The 22,340-nt window shown below is 36.5% G+C and overlaps 1 protein-coding gene across 1 annotated transcript; it reads right to left on the bottom strand.

The window, feature by feature from the left end:
• Nucleotides 1–119: 119 nt before the first annotated feature.
• On the bottom strand, nt 120–20,345 carry LOC103609954 (inaD-like protein; the record flags this gene model as incomplete). The annotated part of the gene is made up of 4 exons (XM_008594207.1): nt 20,303–20,345; nt 19,852–20,048; nt 449–540; nt 120–201 (listed from the first exon to the last, which is right to left on the bottom strand). Coding segments are annotated over exons 1-4 (414 nt in total), but the record flags the coding sequence as incomplete, so codon positions are not given.
• Between the last annotated feature and the right edge of the window lie 1,995 nt (nt 20,346–22,340).

Below are 22,340 nucleotides of genomic sequence, written 5' to 3'. Positions count from 1 at the left end.
GGGGTTGCGATCCGTTGCCGGTCACGAAAAAAGACAAAAAGACAAAAAAAAAAAAATGTCCTGGGTTCTGTTTTCCTGCTTATTCTTTGGTGAAGACATTAATAAGTCAGCAAAGGTACCCAATGATGGTGACAGGAGGAAAAGTTTGTGGGTTCTATGACATTTACACACAGAACAGCCGGATCCAGCAAGGGAAGAATTCTTTGTAATTGAAATAAAAACACTAGGTTCAACTACCAATGCTATCATGTGAAACATAAAAAACAAATAACTAGAAAGCCTCATATCAAAACAATCTATATTTTTCTTAAACTTTTTGTCAGTTACAAAAGTGTATTTTCAGAATAGACAGTGATCTTACTAGACAAACCAAAGATAAAATAGTCTTATATCAATAATAACAACTCCAAAAGAGATCTCAGATTTTAGAAAACCAGATCTACCTTACCTGATGAAAACCAGCTTGACCTTTGATGGGGCAGTCTTAATAATGGCAGATGCATTTTGGTGACTTCTTCCATACAGGATCTGATTATTTATCTGTGCAGGAAAAAATAAAATGTACTTGTAAAAATACAATATGCATATTTTATATAATGTATGTATACATATATATATATATGTATACACACACACACACACATATATATATATGTATACACACACACATATATATATTTGGATTAAACTGCAAAGTCAATTAATTTTTAAGTGTATATATGTAGGATTTTCTAATGTTAAAAATCTTAACATTCTTTTTAGTACACATTCAAATAGTAATTCTAAATAGTTATTAAAAGTCTCTTAAATTCACTTTTGACTACAGTTAATAATGAACATACAGTTCTTGACCCTTTTGCTAAACTTCAAGAGTGTGGTAGCTGAGCTTGATGCAAAAACTTTATGATAGATATTTAATTTCTTACAGCTTTTCCAGATTCCTAAAAAATGTAGAAAACAGGCCAAACTGTGGTATTCAGCAGAGCTCTGGAGTGTCCATTAAACATGATTCTGTAAACGTGTCAAAGTTATTATTACATAGCATAAATTTTGTTACTCCAGAGTAGGTAAATATTATATACCTTATTTTAAGTAAAAATTAAGATCAATTACACAGAAACATTTTACTATACACAATCAATGAGCCATCTGCTCATATCCAAGATGTGATGGAATTTTTAACTTGATTGGATTCACCTAAATATGATCTAAAAACATTTACACTGTAATTTTTTTCATTCCAGATTTTCCCAGTGACAAACTATGATAATAGCCGTAATTAATTTCTTTTTTTTTTTGGTCTTTTGTCTTTTTCCGTGTCCGGCAATGGATCGCAACCCTCAGTGTTGCCCCCGTACCAGACCGGGGACCGGAAACGGGATCGCAACCCTCGGTGTTGCTCCTGCGCCTCACTCAGCCAGTGAGTGGGAACCGGTCTGTATGTGGGATCCGAACCCTCGGGCGGGAGCGCCGCCGCGCTTCCCAAGCGGCGCACTTATCCAGTGCGCCACCGGGCCGGCCCATAGCCATAATTAATTTCTTCATGATCTAAACTATGCTAATTTAACTGTGGCCTTGACAATTCCTGCTATTCAAGGAATAGCACAGTATACCATATAAGCAAAAGTAAAAGGGGACTGAAACCTTTTGTAATCAGCATCTAATTTGTCTGTCCTCGATGTCTCTGAAATTTTGCATTTGAAGACACACCTGAAAAATGTATCTTTTTTTGTCACAAGTCATAATGAGAAAGCATATAGAAATGAACACTTTAAAGGATGGGATGAAAATATAATTATTTTTAACTGTCTAAAAAGAAACTCATCCATAACCTTGTCTCATAAAGCTGGAATTCATATACAAGGCTGTTGCAAAGAGTAACATGAGCGACCTCTTCATTCTGCCTGTATCAGCTTTTATTCTTCACCAAGATCATCAATCTGACAGAAATCCATTGATTTCCACAATGTCATTGCTCTGTGCCTCGGTTTCCTCTTCTCTAAAAGGAATCTAAGCACCTCCTACACAAAGCTGTTCTAAGAATTAAATGAGAAAATGCCTTCAAATTTTACTTATAATACTCTTGATATCCAAAAGATTTTTAATTTTTATATGTTTAAAACTACTCATCTTTTCTGTTAAGTTTTCTGCCTTTAATATATGCATTTAAAAATGTGCTCACCCTCTAGATTATATATTTTCTCCTAAAACTTCCCTGGTTTAATTTTTCTTATATTTAGATCTTCTTACCTAACTTAGTTATAAGGGAAATGGCTAAAGAAGTCATGTAGTTTTTCAGAGTAATGTGAAAAAGCATACTTATGACATAGGAAATGTCCAAAATGTATTAAGTGGCATAATCAGATTATAAAATAGCACATCTAGCATGATCATGTTTTTTGCTAACCATATTTTCCAATCTCTATAATTTACAATGAACTACAAACAAGGATCTTTAAATTATATTTGAAAATGAGATGATATGGAATGAGCCTGATTCAAGGCCTGGCATTCAGGTAATTATTTGCAAATGTCTCCCTCCTGTGCCTAACCTCTGCTTCTAAAAAGGCTTTTTTAAACCATGACCTATCTCACCCTCCTGTCTTTGAATCCTATAGCACTAGGTCTGAAAAAATTTAATTCACTTGTGCCCCAACACAATATGGTAAAGTCAGTCCTTGTTAGGTGTTAAGCATCGGTGCAGGCACACAACATTTATTGAAGTGAGCTAACCTCCCTGGAGGCAGAAACCAGCATCCTTCTCTCGGTATTTCCCAGCTTTTCCTGCATAGCTTGCACAGAGTGGCACTCAATGAGGACGTGCTGAATAGAAGTGGCACTTAATCAACTGCGAGTATGCCTTCCCTGATGTGGGCTCCAGCCTTCAAAATGATTGAAGTTAAAACATTTTTTTTTTTTGTTCTGCGAAATCTTGAGTAGAATATCAAACTGTTTTCATGTTTATGGATGGTCCTGCTTTTTTAGTTGTGATCTTCCATTTTGATAAAATACAATATGAAGTACTATTATTCTAAGAGGAAAAAGTTATATCCCAAATGAAAAAAGCAGGTCATTAATTTTAATTTCCTTAAGAGTAAATCTAAATTTATGGCTTTTATGGTCTGTCTCTAAATGTTCAGAGGCTCTGGCAGGGGAAAGGCGAAGCAGCTTACTTCCAGGACCAACAACTGTGGTGTTGACTACAAAGGCAGCTGCTCCCTGCCTATGTTCAGAGGCCTCTGGAGAAACTGCCATGCGGTGGGTGGAAAACTGGGAACAGAGCAAGAAACTCAAGACAGAGTGAAACTTGATTAAATCTTAAAGGAAAATGCAGATCTCTGAATAAAAAAGTTCAAGACAAAGCCTCTTTTTTGGTTGTAGAAATGACACATTAGCAGCCTTTGAGTTTCAGGACAGGTAGCTCTCTTTTGTGTTTTCTTAGTTTTATTTAATATAGAACAATTTTACTATTTAAATGAAAGGTGTATAGCCTCCAACTACGTAAACAGCTTTTATATTTCTTCATCAAAAACAAAATCATTCTCCAGAGAAAATTCAGTATGTAATTAGAAATAATATGACACAATTAACTTGAGACTGTCACTTATTTTGTTACTGAGAAGCTGCTCCTCTCTGAGGGCACTATTCTTCAAGCAACAGACATAAGAGGTCTTCCAAGTGTAGCGTATGTGAAAACCAAAGCATTCTACACTTCCTGAAGGTCTTTCAGGTTAATTATAATGAATAATGGCTACCATTTTCTGAGCGCTTACTCCATGCAGAACATTATACTAAACTCTATTCATAGTATCTTATTTAAATCTCAGAACAACTGGGGTTATTTACTTTCACTCGATTACTGAAACTGAAACTCAGAGAGGTTGGGCAATTTGACCAAGGTAATTTGCCCAACTAATTTAGCTATAAGTTTAAAAGCCTGTAATCCTAGGGTACACTCAAAGGTCACATTGTCTGTAATGGCACACATAAAAAAATTAAGTGATTTCTAAAGGTCAACTTATAAAGATAGCTATTAAATAAACTCTGAGCAGGGACACAAAGGCACTAGTCACCCTGAGATAAAGAAGTCAGAATCAACCATATCACCACACTCCTAGAGGAAATGCCAGTAGTCGACTGCTAGACTTTTTAAAGTCCCAAATGCAATATGAAATCCTATAAGGTTGTATTTTCTCTTCATGCTAACAAACTGCATCCTGAACCATAATATACCCTTATGATACTTATTTCACTATACAAATATATATAGATTGACCACCCTTTCAGTTTCTTCTGACCCAAGCAAAGGAAAACAATAAAAATAAATCATTTTGGGGAAAATACTGCTCCCATACTTTCAAAATATGAATGATAATTCAGATTATCTAGAAATTGGGAAAACATTATTATTTTCCATTTACTTCTAGTAAACTAGGAAGTAGAGAAACTAAGTGCCTTTCCCAAAGTTTCTCACCATTACAATAAATTCTCCTTTTCTAGGGCTAAATTACCATTATGGACTGAATGTTTATGTCCGTCAAAATTCTTATGTTGAAACTCTATTACCAAATATGATGGTATTTGGAGGTGGGACCTTTGGGAGGTAATTGGGTCATAGAAGTGGAGCCCCTCATGAATGGGATTAGTGCCCTTACAAGAAGCGACATGAGAAAGATGATCTCTATGTCTGCCATGTGAAAATGCAACAAGGAGACTGTCTCAAATCAGGAAGAGGGCCCTCACCAGACATGATCAGCATCTTGATGTCAGACTTCTCAGCCTCCAGAACTGTGAGCAATGAACCTAAGAGTCTACGGTATTTGTTATAGCAGCCTGAGCCAGCTAAGACAATTACTTGAACTAATTTCTGTTCTTTGCAATCGAAAAGGTCTCCACTGACAAAGTTTCTGAGGATCCTTCTAGTTCTAAATATTTGTTTATACATCCAAGTGACATACACCTCTCAATCTCCTAGTCACGTGTTCTCTCAGAAACTCAGTAATTTGCCTTGGCATACAATAGAAGAAAAAAGAAAAAGAAAAGAAAAGGGCTTTCTGTCCAAAGGAGTTTTCCATGCTCTTGACCTACACAATTCTGATTTTCTTACCTGTTTTTGGCTTCCTCTTCTGATTACTGACAAACGGGGCCTTCTGAGATCCTCCAGATTATTAATAATTTCTGCCTCATCTGCATGATCCCTGGTCCCAGAAAGACACTACTATTTTTATCTTATGGACTAGTTAGTTCATTTTTTCCCAGGTTCTGAATTTCCAATTTAATGAAATGTCATTCAAGAGCAAATTATAGCAGCTCTGGATACTAAAGACAATAGACCCAAATGAGAACCTGCATTTGCAAAGATTTTAAGTTGTATTATAATGGGTTTTTGTTGTGCTTAATTTTCCCCCTCATGGGTTGCTGCTACTGTAGTGAGGAAAAAGCCCCAAAACCTGATATGAGGTAAGTCCCTTACATTTATGTATCAAAGATAGGATACCTAATTGGAATATTTTATAGTTTGTAGCAGAAGTAGAAATAGTTAGACCAGTGAAGATTCAGCAAAAGCAAATGAATGTAAATCCTCTTCTTGTACTACATAAACTTTTGCTTTAAAAGTCTTTAATGACATATATTTCAACAAAGCTAATTATTCAAAAGTATCATGAAGACATATGTTTTCAACTATTCTTAATTTTCCATAGTTCAACTGAACATGAACATAAATTTAGGCTGAAGAGCACTAAATTAAATATACTAAAAAAACTTACCAAGTTGAAGTAAAAGTTAATAAACTTAAGCTAGGATTGGAAATATTAATTATACAAAAATAAAAATTTAGTTCAAGTAACAAATTCGCTTGAGATTTGAACATCATTTTATATTATACTCAACAATATCTCCACCCATGTTTTTATTAAAGCAGGATTTATTATAAAAAGTGATAATTATTAAAAAATTGAATTGAAATTCATGTATTTTGAATTGCTGTTAATGAAATCTGACAGTCCTTCCTACTTTACTTTCAAATACTGTATATTCTAAACTTTCCATTTGAAGATGGTAGAATCTATAGGTTAACTTTTTAAAAAATAAACTCATTGAATATAACACATATGCAGAAAAAAACAAATCATAAAAGTGTTTATTTAAATGATGAATATTTTTATAGGTTAACTTTTGATGTAACAATTCTACTTCTAAGAACTTACCCTAAAACGATTAAAAACTCAGGCATCAAAATATTTATCATGGCTTTACTCTAAATAGAAAAAAGTGGAAAAAATACATATTTGTCAATAAAAGATTATATTCATCATAATACATCAATAAGTGGAAAATTATTGCCATTAAAAGTAGGTGAGGGAGATGATATAGATGTAGATGCCATAAAAAGGTAACAGTGTTGATACAAGTATCGTGTAATCTATATATCACTTTATTTTCACTTATGTAAAAGTTTCTGGGCTGGCTGGTTATCTCGCTTGGTTGGAGCATGGTGCTGATAACACCGAGATCAAGGGTTTGGAACCCCGTGCTGGCTAGCTGCCAAAGAAAAGTTTCTGTTTGAGTTTAAAGAAAGCTCTGTGAGGATCTCTACTAAATGTAACAATGACAGTATCTCTGACTGGTGGGATTTAAGGTAATTTTCAGTTGTTTTTTCTACATTGATATTTTATAACTGTAATAACATCATTTAATAAATGCTTACAACATACAAAGCACATGCACTTCATACCCATGCATATACATGCTTTAAATACATTACTTCATTTGTCTCACACAAATCAGTAGAGGAATATATTATTGCCTCATCATACAGATTGAAAAAATGATTATTCAAAAAGAGAAATACTGCATTTTCTTGGTTATATGTGGGAATTAAAACACATATAATCAAGAAAATGCAGTATTTCTCTTTTTGTGCCTGGCTTATTTCACTTAATATAGTTTTCTCCAAGTTTATAAATGCTGCTGCAAATGGAAGAATTTCATACTTTTTAAATGGCTGAATAGTATTCCATTGTGTACATATATCACATTTTCTTTATCCAATTATCCATCAATAGACATTTAGGTTGGTTCCATATGTTGGAGACTGTGACTAGAACGGTCATAAACAGGAGAGTGCAGGTATCCCTTTGACATGATGATTTCCACTCCTTTCGGTATATACTTAGTAGTGGGATGGCTGGTATGGAAATGCAAATCAAAACCACATTGAGATATCATTTCATACCAGTTAGACTGGCTATCATCAAAAAACCAGAAAATAATAAATGCTATCAAGAATGCAGAGAAAGAGGAACCCTATACATTGCTGGTGGGATTGTAAATTAGTATGGTCATTATGGAAAACAGCATGTACGTTTCTCAAACAACTACAGATAGAAAACATTCTTAAGAGTATTATCAGGGATGAAAAAAGCCATGGTATAAGTAACTTATTTTTAATCTTATGAAATCTTAATTTCAATTTATAGGGCTCAGAAAGCAGAAACTCCAGACCCAGAAATGTTCCATTAAAAGCATAATAGATAATGTTGTATATTCATCCATTTATCCACTTTTTCAACAATCACTGCACAAGCGATGAGGATACAGGAATTTTCATTATCATCATCACTATGGCTACCCTCTATTGAACACTAAGTATGTTCTAATACGAGATTCTCTGAAAGCCACATTGTAGGAATTACTTCGTTCAGTCAGATATGGTCCATTCCCTGAAGTATCTGTAAAGTGATATGGTCTTGGAAACAAATAATTGCATTGTCATATAATAGATGTAGGCATAAAGCAAGAAGTAAATCATTTCTCTTGGAGGTGGGTACATTGCTGTTAGGAAAGAATGGACAGAAGCTTAGCAGTATAGGGGGACGTGAATGCAAGAAGTGCATCAGGACTGGGGGGAAACATATGAAAAGAAATGCAGTTGTGAAACTATAGGTCTCTTTCTAGGAAAAACTGGTACTTCAGTATAGCTTTTGGGAGTGGGGAGGAGAGAGGTAGACTAACAGGTGATAGAGGTAGCTAGGTACTGTTCGAAGACCTTGCATAATTGTAGAATATTTTTCCTTTCCAAAAATCCTGGGCCCCAGCCCCCATTAAGAAGACACTCACTTCTCAAACCACTGCTTCAGTTTTGCAGATGGAAGAGAAGGGAGGAAAGGGGTAGAGGCTAGGAATAGAACCAGGGAGATGAGTAAAACTCATGTGAAAACACAACTTCACAATAACGGAAGAGTTTTCTGAATAAATTATCACATTAATTTGTTTCTCAGAAAAGACAAAATAACATACATCAAGGGGCAATTTCTTAATACCTTGGGCAAAGGAGCAGGTTTTAACGACTAAGTTTAATGACGCAGTGCTGAAATGTCTTCGCAACTTCAATTTAGTCTATTTCTCGTGAAAAACAATGTTCCCAAAGGATCATGCTCATTTAAAAGGTTTAAGCACGAAATATTTATTTTTTCTCAAACAAAACCAATTAAATTGAAATACCTTTCAAAGGCAGAATAATAGTAATATGTAACTCACATCTTCCTAAATGTGATATACTGGGAAAATGGTAAGATATCCTCTTGAATCCTAAACCCTGACATATTTGGAACAATACTGATGTCAAGAAAGTGAATAGAGAAATATCTTTATGTGTTGCTCTGATTTTTAGTGTTCCTATAGAAGTTGCACCAATTACTACAGGTTGGTTCACTGGACCAAAAGAAGCAGGTGCCTGTAGATAGTTTTCCATCACCTACACAGGAAGTAGTAGGTGAATAAAGACAGAGTATAATCCATCTGTGAAGGTTAACTGTAGGTGTCAACTTGGTTAGATGAAGGAATGTTGAGAAACCTGGTAATGCTATCTTTTTAGGTATTTCCATGAGGGTGTTTCCAGCAGAGATTAATATGAGAGTCTGAGTGGACTGGGTGGGAAAGACCCACTCAATGTGGGTGGGAACCATCCAATCCGCTGGGGGTCCAGAGAGAACAAAAGACAGAGGAAAGAGGTGAAGCTCTCTCTCAATCTGCTGGAGCTGGGATACACTCTACTCTCCTGTTGGTGGACATCAGAGCTTGAGATTCTTCAGCTTTTTGGTTCCAGAACTTATACCATGAACACCATCAGCTTCCCTGGTTCTGAGGCCTTTGGACTTGGACTGAGCAACACTACCAGCATCCAGTTTATAGATGGCCTATCTTGGGACTTTTCTTCATAGTCACGTGAGCTAATTTCCCTAATAAATCCCTCTCATATAATTACAACATATCCTATTGATTCTGTCTCTCTGGAGAACCCTGACTAATACACTACCTCTAACAGCTCATTAATATTGCAGAGGAATCATGTTTTCACAGGCATTACTGCATAACTCTATTAATGGTATTGTTAGCCACATAAGCGAATAGGACTCAGGCAACCAGTGAACTGGAATTCCTTCTGCCATGAACATGGGTATATGCCACCAGTCAAGACTTTCCCCAGAATAGTAATGCCCAGCTTAATGTTTGCTCCTTTCATACAGATAGCTGATCTGATTAGAACTCTACTCCAATTTCCTCTGTTACTGGAAGTTTTTTCTCTTGTCTTCAAAATATTTTGCTTGTCCCTTCTACAAACATAGTCAAAAAACCAATAAATCACCAAAGTCCCTAACTCCTCTCCTTCCAACTCCAGGTTCTCTTTTCTCTCTTTCCTTTTCAACAATAATCTTGTTAGTGATTTAGTCCTGTAGAGGCAGTATTACATCAATATGCATTTGACAGCTTTAAAAGCACAACTCATACAGATTACCCTGCTGCCACACTGCCTAGCATGACAGGTAGGTGCTCCTGTACTTTTGTAATGAAGACACGGAGACTCACAAGCTCAATGACTGGTGAAAGTATTCTAGGTTAGGTAGTGGCAGCAGCAGAATCCAAACTTAAGTCTCCTGATCCCAAAGCCTCTAGCAGGTATGGGGCCTCTGTAACCGGTAATAAGAATGTTCAACTTGGTATCATGGGACTCCTGCTACTTCTCTTAATATTCATCCTAATCACCAATATCCCATCCCCAACCACTCAGCCCTTTGCAAAAAAAAATTTCCCAGCACCCAATTCTCATTCCATTCTGTGTGGTAATGGCAGAGAAAAACCGAGTTCAAATGTTAACTCCAAAAACTCTGCCTTACCAAGAACAGTATTATTTTCTTACTTCCTTACCTGTACATATGGGATATATGCATGAACAACTTTAATGAAATACAGTCTGCCAATATCCAGTGTTTGCTAGCTTGAGAAGGTGGGGTTGGAAATAGCCTCTCATATACTATTAATGGGGCAGAAAATTTCTATTGTGCACATAAAGAACACAGAGAAATAAATTACATATTGAGGCTGACCTAAGAAAAGCCTTCTCAATATTTTTCCAGGCTGCATTTCACTCCCCCTTCTCTTTTTTGGCAACCAGACAGCACAGGTATCCCTAGACCTTGGTGTTATCAGTACCACGCTCTAACCAGCTGAGCTAACTGGCTAGCCCCAGACTGCATTTCAGTACAATCACTAGGAGAGCAATGAGTGGGACTGAAAGGAAGTGGGGAAGATGCTGGACTAGGGAGAGAATGGAGGCCTGGAGAATTATCCTGACAGGTCATGCAAAATGTGGGAAAAACTGCACAGGGGAGAGTCACGAGAGGCTCTGCTGAAAGTTAGGCCTTCTGAATGGCAAGTTTCTTTCCCAGCATACTTTTTTTTTTTTACACTTATTCCTTTTTTTTTTTTATATACAATTTTCCTCAGTAATCTCAGTTTCTTCAATCACCTTCATTTTTACTTTCTGTTTTCATGTTCTCTCTATGATTTTAAGATAATTTGGCTTACTGGAGAGATGTCACATAAAGCTTTTATGAGAGAACAATAAGAATATAGATTTTCAGCCCAAATATTTCAGTGGCATAAAGACAGTGAAGTGTGGTTAAATAATTCAAAAGTCTTCCCCTAACAGGCCAGAGTTGAAAACAAAAATGGCAGAAATAGAGCTCAAAAACTTCACAGCAGGAAACACAGAAAAGAATGAGGCCACCCAACACGAACCAGGTTTTACATAATAGTTTCTACAGCCCCCCAAATAAAACCCTAACTCTATGATGGAACTGAAGGGCAGAGTTTTTAATTATGAAGTTCAGACAAGCTCTATTACTGTGCAAGAACAAACTCAAAAAATTATTACTTATCTTCTTTGGTTCTTCAGAGTCGGATATAATTTCATTGGCTACATTCTTCTTTTAATGAATCCATAGTAGAATTAAATTTTAAGAAGATGAAAAGAATAAACTAGAATTGCATTGTGAGAAATTATCTCAGGTATTTTAAACTAATTGTATTAATCTATATCTACCAAAACTACAAAATGGTAAGGAATTCACTTATCACCTTCTAAGATCACTATTACTCAGAAATAAATAACTTAAGAACATAGCCTATTGAGTCGAAAAGTCAGCATTTGCATATTAATCCTGCCCCTTCATGCCCAGGTTCCTTATCTGTAAAGTGGGGATTAAAATAGCACCTAGTTCATAGGGTTGTTGTAAAAGTTAAGAGAGAGAATGCATGTAGACAGCTGTTATGGAAAACAGTATGGAGGTTCCTCACACAACTACAGATAGAACTGCCATATGATCCAGCAATCCCTCTGCTGGGTGTACACCCAAAGAACAGAAATCAAACCTGCATTCCTAGGTTTATCACAGCTCTATTATAGCTAAGAGTTGGAACGAACCTAAATGTCCATCAGTTGATGACTGGATGAGGAAAATGTGGTATATATACATTATGGAATACTACTCTTCCATAAAAAGGAATGAAATTCTGCCATTTCAGCAACATGGATGAACTTAAGAGAAAATTACGTTAAGTGAAATAAGCAAGTACAGAAAGAGAAATATTGCATGTGCCTCACTTAAAAGTGGGAGCTGAAGAAGGAAGAAAGGAAGGAAGGAAGGAAGGAAGCAACGAAGGAAGGGAGGGAGGGTGGGAGGAAGGAAGATAAAACAGTCACGATAATTCCTTTGAGCTTTCAAACAGAGAGAATGGAACTAAAGCCACCAGAGGTGGGAAAGGGGAAGGGAGGGAAAGTCAGGGAGAAATTGGTAAGGGGCCACAGAAAATGTTTACATTGTGTAATGATAAACTTAAAAAAAAAAAAAAGGAAAGAATATGACACAAACATAAATAAAAATTAAAAATGGGGAAAAAAAAAAGAATGCATGTAAAGAATTAGCACTGCCTGGCAAATAGAAAGTACTCAATGTTAGCTTAATTCGAATACGGCACACACTACACCACCCTCTCTTTCTCTTAATGAGTAAGTCTTTTGTAACTAAAATTGAATATAGTACAAAGGATTACTTAGGGAACACAATAAGTAAGACTCAGATGGCTATTGGTTACTATGCTATCATGACCAGGAGGACCGCACTTTGTGTGAGGCTGACCACTCAGCCAGCACTATGTTCTTATGGTGACTTTTAGACTTGCAAACTGGGTTGCACGTTAAGAGTCACAAAATGGGGTGATTTTAGCTTTGTATATAGGAAGGTCATATTCAGGACCGGCTTGCAATATTTATTTTTGTCAGGTTTGAAAGGTAAAACTTTAGGTTTTGACTTTTGTGAAAGCAATGCCACAGTCAAAAATTTGATCAATTTATTTTTGTATTTTTAGCTATTAAGAACCTAATTGTTAATAAAACTGCAGAAAAAAATCATTTTATGGCTATTTTGAAATCTTTTGCTCTCCTTTCTGTTCCTCAAAATAGTTTCTACAATAGGATTCTTTTTTTAATTTATTTTTTGAATTGAAACATAATTATGTATATTTATGGGGTACAGAGTTGACTATCAGTATTTGTGTGTACTATGCGATGATCAAATCAATATTATTAGCATGTTCATCACTATGAATCATAATTATTCCTTGTGTCCCTTAGCCAGTTACTCCAATAACCCTCCCACCCTCCCCCTTTCCCACCTCTAGTAATTATAGGTCTGTTCTCTCCTTCTGAAAGTTTAATGTTTTATTGTGATCTTTCCTTTTCTTCCTTCCTTTCTCTCTCTCTCTCTTTCTCTTTGCTCCCACCTATGAGTGAGGACATGCAATATTTCTCTTTCTGTGCCTGCTTATTTCACTTAACATAATTTTCTCCAAGCTCATCCATGCTGCATGAATGGAGAATTTCATTTTTTTAATGGCTGAGTAGTATTCCATTGTGTATATATAACGCATTTTACTTATCTAGTCATCTGTTGATGTACATTTAGGTTGGTTCCATATCTTAGCCATACTTACATGGCTATTGTAAATAGAGCTACAATGAACATGGGAGTGCACTTATCCCTCGACACGCTGCATGAATGGAGAATTTCATTTTTTTAATGGCTGAGTAGTATTCCATTGTGTATATATAATGCATTTTACTTATCTAGTCATCTGTTGATGTACATTTAGGTTGGTTCCATATCTTAGCCATACTTACATGGCTATTGTAAATAGAGCTGCAATGAACATGGGAGTGCACTTATCCCTCGACACAATGATTCCCATTCCTCTCGGTATATACCCAGAAGTGGGATTGCTGGATCTTATGGTAGCTCTATCTGTAGTTGTTCGAGAAACCTCCATATTGTTTTCCATAGTGGCTGTAGTAACTTACAATCCCACCAACAGTGTAGAGGAGTTCCCTTTCCTCCACATCCTCACAGGCACTTGTTATTGATAACAGTCAGTCTATCTGGGTTAAGATGGTGTCTCAATGTGGTTTTGGTTTGCACTTCCCTGATAATTAGTGATGTTGAGCATCTTTTCATGTACCATAGGCCATATGTCTGTCTTCCTTTGAAAAATGTCCACTCAGCCCCTTTGCCCATTTTTTTAATTGGATTATTTGTTTTGTTTTGTTTTTATCATGAAGTTGTTTGAGTTCCTTGTATTATTCTGGATATTAATCCCTTGTTGGATGTATAATTTGCAAATATTTTCTCCCATACAATGGGATATTTTATTACATGAGGTCTCTTATGGTGTAATTACTGAATTAAAAAACACACTTTATAACATCACGACCATCAACAGTAAGAATCTGAAAGAGACCATCTAGATGGCAGAAGCTTTTGACTGGAAATTACAAGGACAGTCTCACGTGCTGTGTAATGATGTTTCGGTCAACAACAAACTCATATAATCTTATGGTGGCCCCATAAGATTATAATGCCACATTTTTACTTTAACTTTTCTATGTTTAGACACACAAATACTTACCATTATGTCATAACTGCTTACAGTATTCAGTACAGTAACATGCTGTACGGTTTGTAGCCTAGGGGCAATAGGCTATACCACATAGTCTAAGTGTGTTATAGGCTATACCATGCAGGTTTGTGTAAGTACACTCTGTGAGGTTCACAAAATGACAAAATTGTCTAATGACGCATTTCTCAGAATGTACCCCTGTTGTTAAGTGATGAATGACTGTAATCTTAACCATGGATGCACAAAAGCTAATGATTTATTAACTACTGTACTGTACTTCCAAATCATATCTAAGACATCCAGAAGATTCCAAAACTAATTCACTGGCAACAAGAATAGAGTAAAGGACAAACTATTGAGACTGCAGTGGTGGTAAAGGCTCTCAGGTAAGAGTTTTGCCATGAAACTGCTGCATATACCTGGGTCAGTCTTTTAATTTTTATGGCTTCAGTTTTTTTCTCTTATAAAATAAACATTTCTGAATACTAAGATCTGCATTTACCTGTGGTTATATGTATTTATCTCAGGCAAATACGGAAATTATTCACATTTTTAAAAAGTTTTTAATGGTTCCTTAATACCATATTATACACATGCAAAATGACATGATTTATTTGTGGTTATCCTGTAGGCAAATATTACAAAGGGAACGTATCACATACTTCCCCCATCTCAAAGGGCTCAGGAGCCAGACAAGACACTGTGCTATGTGCTAGCTCAATCAATTGTGCACTTCTTGTGACACCCATTCTGTTCCTTCTGGCTGCTTCTGTAACCTGACAAATCACTCCAATTCCCTGCACAGCACTATCAGCTCTCTATTCCCACAGTTGTATTACAGGGAAGACTATAAATAAATCCTTTATTCACATGACAGCACCATGTCTAGGCCTGTGCATTTTCTGGGACTAATTGCTTAGGGAAAGCTAATGCTCTAGTGTAAGTCTCATTCCAGTCTACATGGTAATTATATGTTAATGCCTTTTGAAATTAATTCAGAAACCCCATACTAGCACCAAGGGCTAAAAAAGCTGAGATTTAATCACACTGTCTTCTAGGGGCTTAATGCAAAAATTCTTTTATACATGAACTGGGCCATCGATCGACAGAACTTGCTGACTGCTCTTCCACTGTAACAATGCAGTCCCACAGCAACAAAACTGCCAGCGAATATTGTGCCAAAAATCAGCCTGAACAGGGCTCTCCTAGGAAAGCAGAGTTTCTGACTTCAAAGAAGCTGCAATGTATGTTCAACCATTCTTTTTTCTACTTCCTATAAATTAGCCTCATCTAAGGTTCTAAAAGAAATAAGATCAACTACAAATAAAAAAAGGCAGTGAGCAAAGTAATAATATAATAATGACGAAGTAATAACGAGAAATAATATGAGCAAATGGTAGAGTTGTAAAAATAATCATGACCTGGATAATTTTATTTCAATTGTGGGAAGAGACCATAAAAATAAATAGTATGGGTGGGTAAATAAATGCATATGATTTGCTCTACCCTAGAAATCCAGTAAATATAATCTAAAAGCCCATTTGCAAATGCTTGCTACATAATGCAGTGTACTTCTGCAATCTACTACACTGCAATGTTCAAAGAACAGCTATTGTAACATTGGCTTTTAGCTTTCCTGATACTCATTGTTAAATCAATTTCCTATTCTCAACTCGAAAGCACATGGGATTTGATATTATACTATGTACAAATTCCTCACATATCATTGAGAAATGACTGAAATTTTTCTGAGCTAAAATTAGAAACCAGGGAAATGTTTCCCACATGAATTTAATCCTCTGTCATCCCTGAACTGAAGCCAAAAGAGTCACATGAGAATATGGGTGGGTTATAACTGCTCAAGAATCCTGTAAGTGCATTTTTCCATTCCCACAGCTCTTCAGGACACTGCATGGAGCTATGAAGAAATAAGATGACTTCCCTCTAAGATATACTTTCAGAGACAAAGGCATTAATATACACAAACTAAAAAGAAGTGAATTACACAAATTCACAAATATTATTTTATGAATAATATCAGCTGGTATTAAGGTATTACCACATGCCAGATACAGTGGCAATAGTTGACATACCTTCTCTCATTAGTCCCCACAACACCCTCTGAGGTTGATGCTACACAATCACTAGATTTTAAGGTCTGTGAGAACCAACAATAGAGAACCAACACCTTGTTCATACAGTGCCTGCTACATGACAGATGCACAGTAAGGTATTTGCTGAATGAACTGATAATCTCCATTTGAAAAAGGAAGAAGCTGAGGCTTAAAGAAGATATATAACTAGCCAAAGATACATGATGCTAGAATCTAGACTCCAACTTATTTTTATTTGTTGTTGTCATTTTTTTAAAACTACAAAATATTTGGGGGGTGGAGGGGAATTAACTTATTGCCATGTTTAATCTTCTTGTTCCTTCCATCTCTAAAGGAAGGTGAAGTTGCTGAATAATAATGAAAGGGCCAAATTCAGAAAGTCAAAGGAAGGAATAGGAGGACTCCAATAAAGCATAATGTTAATATTCCTTTTTATCCAGGAGAGCTCTTCCAGCCTACAGCCTAGCAAACAAAGACCAGAAGTTTCTGTCTGTGAGGCAGGAAGTGTATTTTAATTAATAGTTAACTACTTGCCATGCTGTGCAATTGTGATACAATAAGAAATAAATATTTGGTCTCTGCCCCCAGTTCCTGGCACAGAGCTCCTAAAACCCTTGTAATTTCCTGAGCAAATAGGGGTGCTAGGTGCATCTTTTGTTCTAATATTTGGTCTTTGACCCTGGTTCCTGACACAGAGCTCTTTGGAATTTCCTGGTTGATGGGTGTGTTAGTCCGTTTGTGTTGCTATAACAGAAATACCTGAGACCGAGTAATTTATAAGGAAAAGAGGTTTATTTGGCTTATGATTCTGGGACAGCTGCATCTGGCATGGGCCTCAGGCTGCTTCTACTTATGGCAGAAAGCGGCAGGCAGCCGGCGGGTACAGGCAGATCACATGGTGAGAGGAAGCAAGGGGGAGGGGGGTGCCAGGGTCTTTTAGACAACTAGCTCTCATGGAAACTAATAGAGCGAGATCTCACTCACTACCCCTCCTCCCCCAGGGAGAGCACTAATCCATTCATGAGGGATCCGCCCCCATGACTCAATCAGTTTCCAACACTGCCACATTGGGGATCAGATTTCCACATGAGTTTTGGTGGGGACAACACATCCAAACTCTATCAATGGGAAAGTCTTTTGTTCTAATAAGGCAACACTTGGTGGGTTCCTGGATAAGAGATGGTTACCAGAAGGACCAAGCATGATCAGAAGCTTGGAACTTTCATCCTCCAGAAAGTGGAGAGTGGTTGGAGATTGAGTCAGTTGATCACGCCAATGTGATGAAACCTCTATAAAAATCCCTGAATTATAGGTTTGGAGAGCTTCCAGGTTGCTGAACACATGGAGGTGCTTGGAAGGTGGCATGCCCAGAGAGGGCATGGAAGCTCCACACCACCCCCACCCATATACCTTGCCTTATGTATCTCTTCGTCGGGCCGTTCATCTGTTTCCTTGGTAATATCCTTTATGGGTAAGCATAAGTAAAGTGTTTCCCTGAGTTCTGTGAACCATCCTAGCAAATTAAACAAACCTGAGGAGGGGGTTGCAGTCCTGTGGGACTGAGCCCTCAACCTATGGGATCTGACACTGTTATCTCCAGGTAGACAGGGTTAGAATTGAATTGAATTACAGGATACCCAGCTGGTGTCTGCTGGAGAACTGCTTGGTGTGTGGGGGAAACCCCTCACACATCTGGTGTACTGGTGTTGTACTGACTGTGTAAGAGAAGAAAAAGTGTTTATCTCTTATACGTGAACTATGCTAAGCCCCTTCTGAAACACAAATAATAACCAAAAGTATTAGGATACATTAAAATAGGTTTTCAAAGTCCAGGGCTCATTGCCATGTACACAGTGTTGAGTCTGTGTTTGGCCTGTAAAAACACTTATTACTCTGCAGCCACAGCTCATTTGTTACCAGTATATAATAAAATGTCAGGCAGAAAAATAAAATACCAGTGCTCCTGTTGGTCTGGATCCCATAGGACATTCCATCTTGAGTCTTACTAAGATAGAAAGAATAGAACTAGAATCTTCATGTTCCAAATTATGGCCTTTGGGGTGATTCCATATATCATGCAAGACAGGAAATCTGTGTCTAGATACGTATAACACAACAGAGCAAATGTGTTCCCCACACTACTTCTTTAGCCCCATTTGTTTAGATCCCCAAAGATTAGAGCATCATAAATCAGGAATCTCAAGGATCTAACAAATGGGGTTAATTAAAGAAGTAGCATGGGGAACACAGTACATATCAGAGGCTAGAGCATGGGTCTTGGAGTCTGGCAAGCCTGGGTTCTTATTCAAACTTAGTCACTTAGTTCTGTAATGTTAGGTAGGTACGTTACTTATCCAGTTTTCTTATCCATTGGATGGGAATAATAATTGTACTTACCATATAGAGCTCTCAAAAACACTGAACACAAATGCGTGTGATGCATAAGTAACTCAGTAAATCAGCTCTTACTTTCATCGTTATTACCACCACCATCTCTTTAGTGTCATCTCTAAACATTAGCCAAAGGAAATAAACTTGAAGTGATGAATTATACTGGTTAATACATAAGGTCATCTTTGACTTTTATTATTTAATGATTATGCTAATCAGTGCTACTGTGATTATTATATTCTTCATTTTGTAGTACAACTATCTTTATTTCATGTCTGTTTTCTTCCTCTAGACTATGAGCTATCTGAATGAAGGGATTGGATATATTCATGTCTTATTCTGTGTCTGGTCCTAATACACATTCAAAATATGTTACCTGAATGAATGAATAAATGAACAAGCAAATGATTATCAAACTAACTTAAACTCAGAACAGAAGCCTTGACTTGAAGTTTAGAAAAATAAGAATAACCTTTTCAGATTTTTGATGAAACGATCTAGAGAGTAATTAGAGGATTAGACTTCTTTTTTTAGCTTCTCTTATCTCTATTTTATTCCTAAATAAGGAACCTACATGGCCTTAAACCACAAAACCAAGTTGACAGACATGAAACATCCTTGACAAGTCCACAGGCTTTTGTTGGCTCTAACACCTTCCCAAAAAACTAAACAACAACAACAGTTATACTTACAGTAATTCAAAACCCAAAGAGGATTTTGATAAATACTAATAATATTAGATTAATATACAATTATATTAGCTTTGAACATTTTTGAATTGGTATTAAAAACAAGTTCTATGTTTTTAATATGTTTCCATGATATTTTACTTAAGGGCTCTTAAAATATTTTGTGAGATTAATGTATACTCAAGTAGCAAATAACATTTGCAAGCAATCTGATTTCTGTTCCTGTTTTGGAAAAGGATTTTAAGATGTTGAAGGAAATATAATTTGTCAACATTCTACCCCTTTCACCTCATTTTCCTGCACATCATCCACTGTACCTGCCTCCACTTCACCAAAAAAGAAATGAAAAACATGCCTCTCACCTCTAACAGTTCATCTCCAATACGCATTCGTCCATCTGTTGCAGCAGGGCCTTCGGGGTTAATTCCCACCACAAATATGCTCATGCGTGATCTGTCTTTATTACCAGCAAGGCTGAGTCCAAGACCATTTTTATCCTTTTCAAGCTCAATAATGTGCAGTTCTCCAGGCAGGTCTGCATATCTTTGCCTGATTTTTTCTATTAAAAAAAAAGTTTTTAAAAAATTAAATAGAGCAGTTAAATCTGTATTATTGAGATATCAGCATTTCCCCATCCTTACTATGATTCTTCCACAACAGTTCCTTCTTGAGAAGGAAGTACTTACGGCCTCATACGTAGGTTACAGTTAATAATTATTCTATTTCCACCTAAGAAATTTAGCTCACCCGTAAAACTTTATGATTGGGTTCACATTCGCACTGGCATAAACTTTCCGTGGATTCTTTTCTTACCTAAGAGAGTCGACACAATATGGTGGAAACCATGGCTCCCCATCCTCCCTTTCCTCCCCCAACAAATAAAGAGAAACAAAAATATTAACTGAGCACCAGATATGTGCCAAGCACAGTGTTTAGCGTTGGAGATACAATGCTGAACAAAAGAGTCACAGTTCTACTCTTAGGATTTATGGTCCAGTAGGAGAGAAAATCAACAATTAACTCTAAATAATTACATTTCTTTAAAATATACAAAGGGCACAAAATAACACTGAGTTATATGAGCAAAAGCAAGGGAAATTAAGAATGTTGGTTTAGCTGTCAGATTTTCATTCAATCCACAAACCTACCATGTAACTCAATATCCAAAAATCAATCCATTGTTTTTTCTCTGGGGTTCCACCCTTCATCTGCAAAATGGGCACGATAATACCCATTTCATGGATGTGGAGAAATTAAATAAAACACCTTAAATGACTTAGCAGCTGATGGCTTACACAGGTTCTAAAATTCTTTTATTCTATCTTCTGCCTCACGTTGTTACCACTATGTTATGTTCTAAATGACGTACATTAGGATTTGGCTGGCTACGTTTCACTTGTGTTGGTTCTGTGCAACAAAACCACACTAGCAAATCAGTGTGAGGACAATATGGCTTTAAGCATGTTTAAGCGTATGGCACCAGCTTGGGCCAGGTGGACTGCCCAGGCTCAAGGGCTTGATGACTACTACTGTGTTTTGAAGTAGTCATCTCATAGCTGAATAGCAAATTAGTAGATTGTGACCATCCCAGAACTCTGATTGGTTGGTATAACACCTGACATATTACATTTGTTGTCCTTAGGAAGGAAACTTGCAAACTGGAAGCTGAACTCAACTAATTAGTCTTGGGGAGGAGGGGAGTTACAGCCCAGTCCACTCTATCACTTTACCAGACTTAACAAACACTTCTATATAAGTGAGTAGATAAATTTAAACTTGTAAAAATGACTTTAGGCGGAAGCTGAACTCAACTAATTAGTCTTGGGGAGGAGGGGAGTTACAGCCCAGTCCACTCTATTACTTTACCAGACTTAACAAACACTTCTATATAAGTGAGTAGATAAATTTAAACTTGTAAAAATGACTTTAGGTATACATTTACATTAAAAGAATTAAGCATAAGTGGAGGTTTATTTCAGAAAGAGAATAAATGTGTGCTTTATAAGGATTTAGAAGAGAATCTTTAAGAACTTTCATTGACAGTTTGTTATTAATAATAAAGAACACATTTAGCAAAATACAGTAAAATGTAGGACTGGCAATGTCACAAAACTGTCCTCTACATAGGAAAAAAATTAAGCCATATTAAACACTGAAGTAAACAAACTCAAGGTATTTTTGTTGGCTGGCAAAAAGAACAAGATGCTGTGTGGGTACCCTTTATTGAATAAAGATATGCAAGACATGCATTATCCTTAAGATGCTTACACATCATGTTAGGAGGCAAAATTCATGCAACAAGTATTAAATAACTACAATTACTTAAATAAAAGTTCTGACCACAACAATTGCTGGTCACTGAATAAATATGAACTTATTAGGGATTTAGATCAGTAAATAAATATTAAATTAATTATGCTAGCAATAATTGCTTTTAGAATTCAAAGAACTGGCATAGCTAGAAAAGACTTTTTGGAAGAAGGAGAATTTGATCAAGGTCCTGAATAAGGTACAGAGTTTGATTATGTGAAGAAGAATCCTGGTGGGCAGAATGACAAGAGGAAAAGCATGTAAGCAGGTGGGGTGAGGTGGGGAGCGTGAGTCGGTTTGGCTGCAAATTGGAAATTCTTTGGGTTAAGTGTGTGAGTGATAAGAAATACGAATGAAAGGTTAAAACGTTGCTTAATAGATTGTTTACAGAAATAATATTCAATTCAGGGGTTCTGCAGAGGTGCCTTGGAGTCCCCTAGGGATGCGGCCTTGAGAAGAGACTCAATTTAAAACCTCTTCTCCCAGAATCAACCAGAGCACTTACGCTTTCTTCTGCTTTGTTTATTGGACACACAAGGGT

The sequence above is a fragment of the Galeopterus variegatus genome, unplaced genomic scaffold (genome assembly GCF_000696425.1).
Source record: "Galeopterus variegatus unplaced genomic scaffold, G_variegatus-3.0.2 Scaffold10357, whole genome shotgun sequence".
In the NCBI taxonomy this organism is placed as follows: domain Eukaryota; kingdom Metazoa; phylum Chordata; class Mammalia; order Dermoptera; family Cynocephalidae; genus Galeopterus; species Galeopterus variegatus.
The sequence above is the reverse complement of the archived record's forward strand: the minus strand, read 5'-3'. Positions and strand labels throughout refer to the sequence as shown.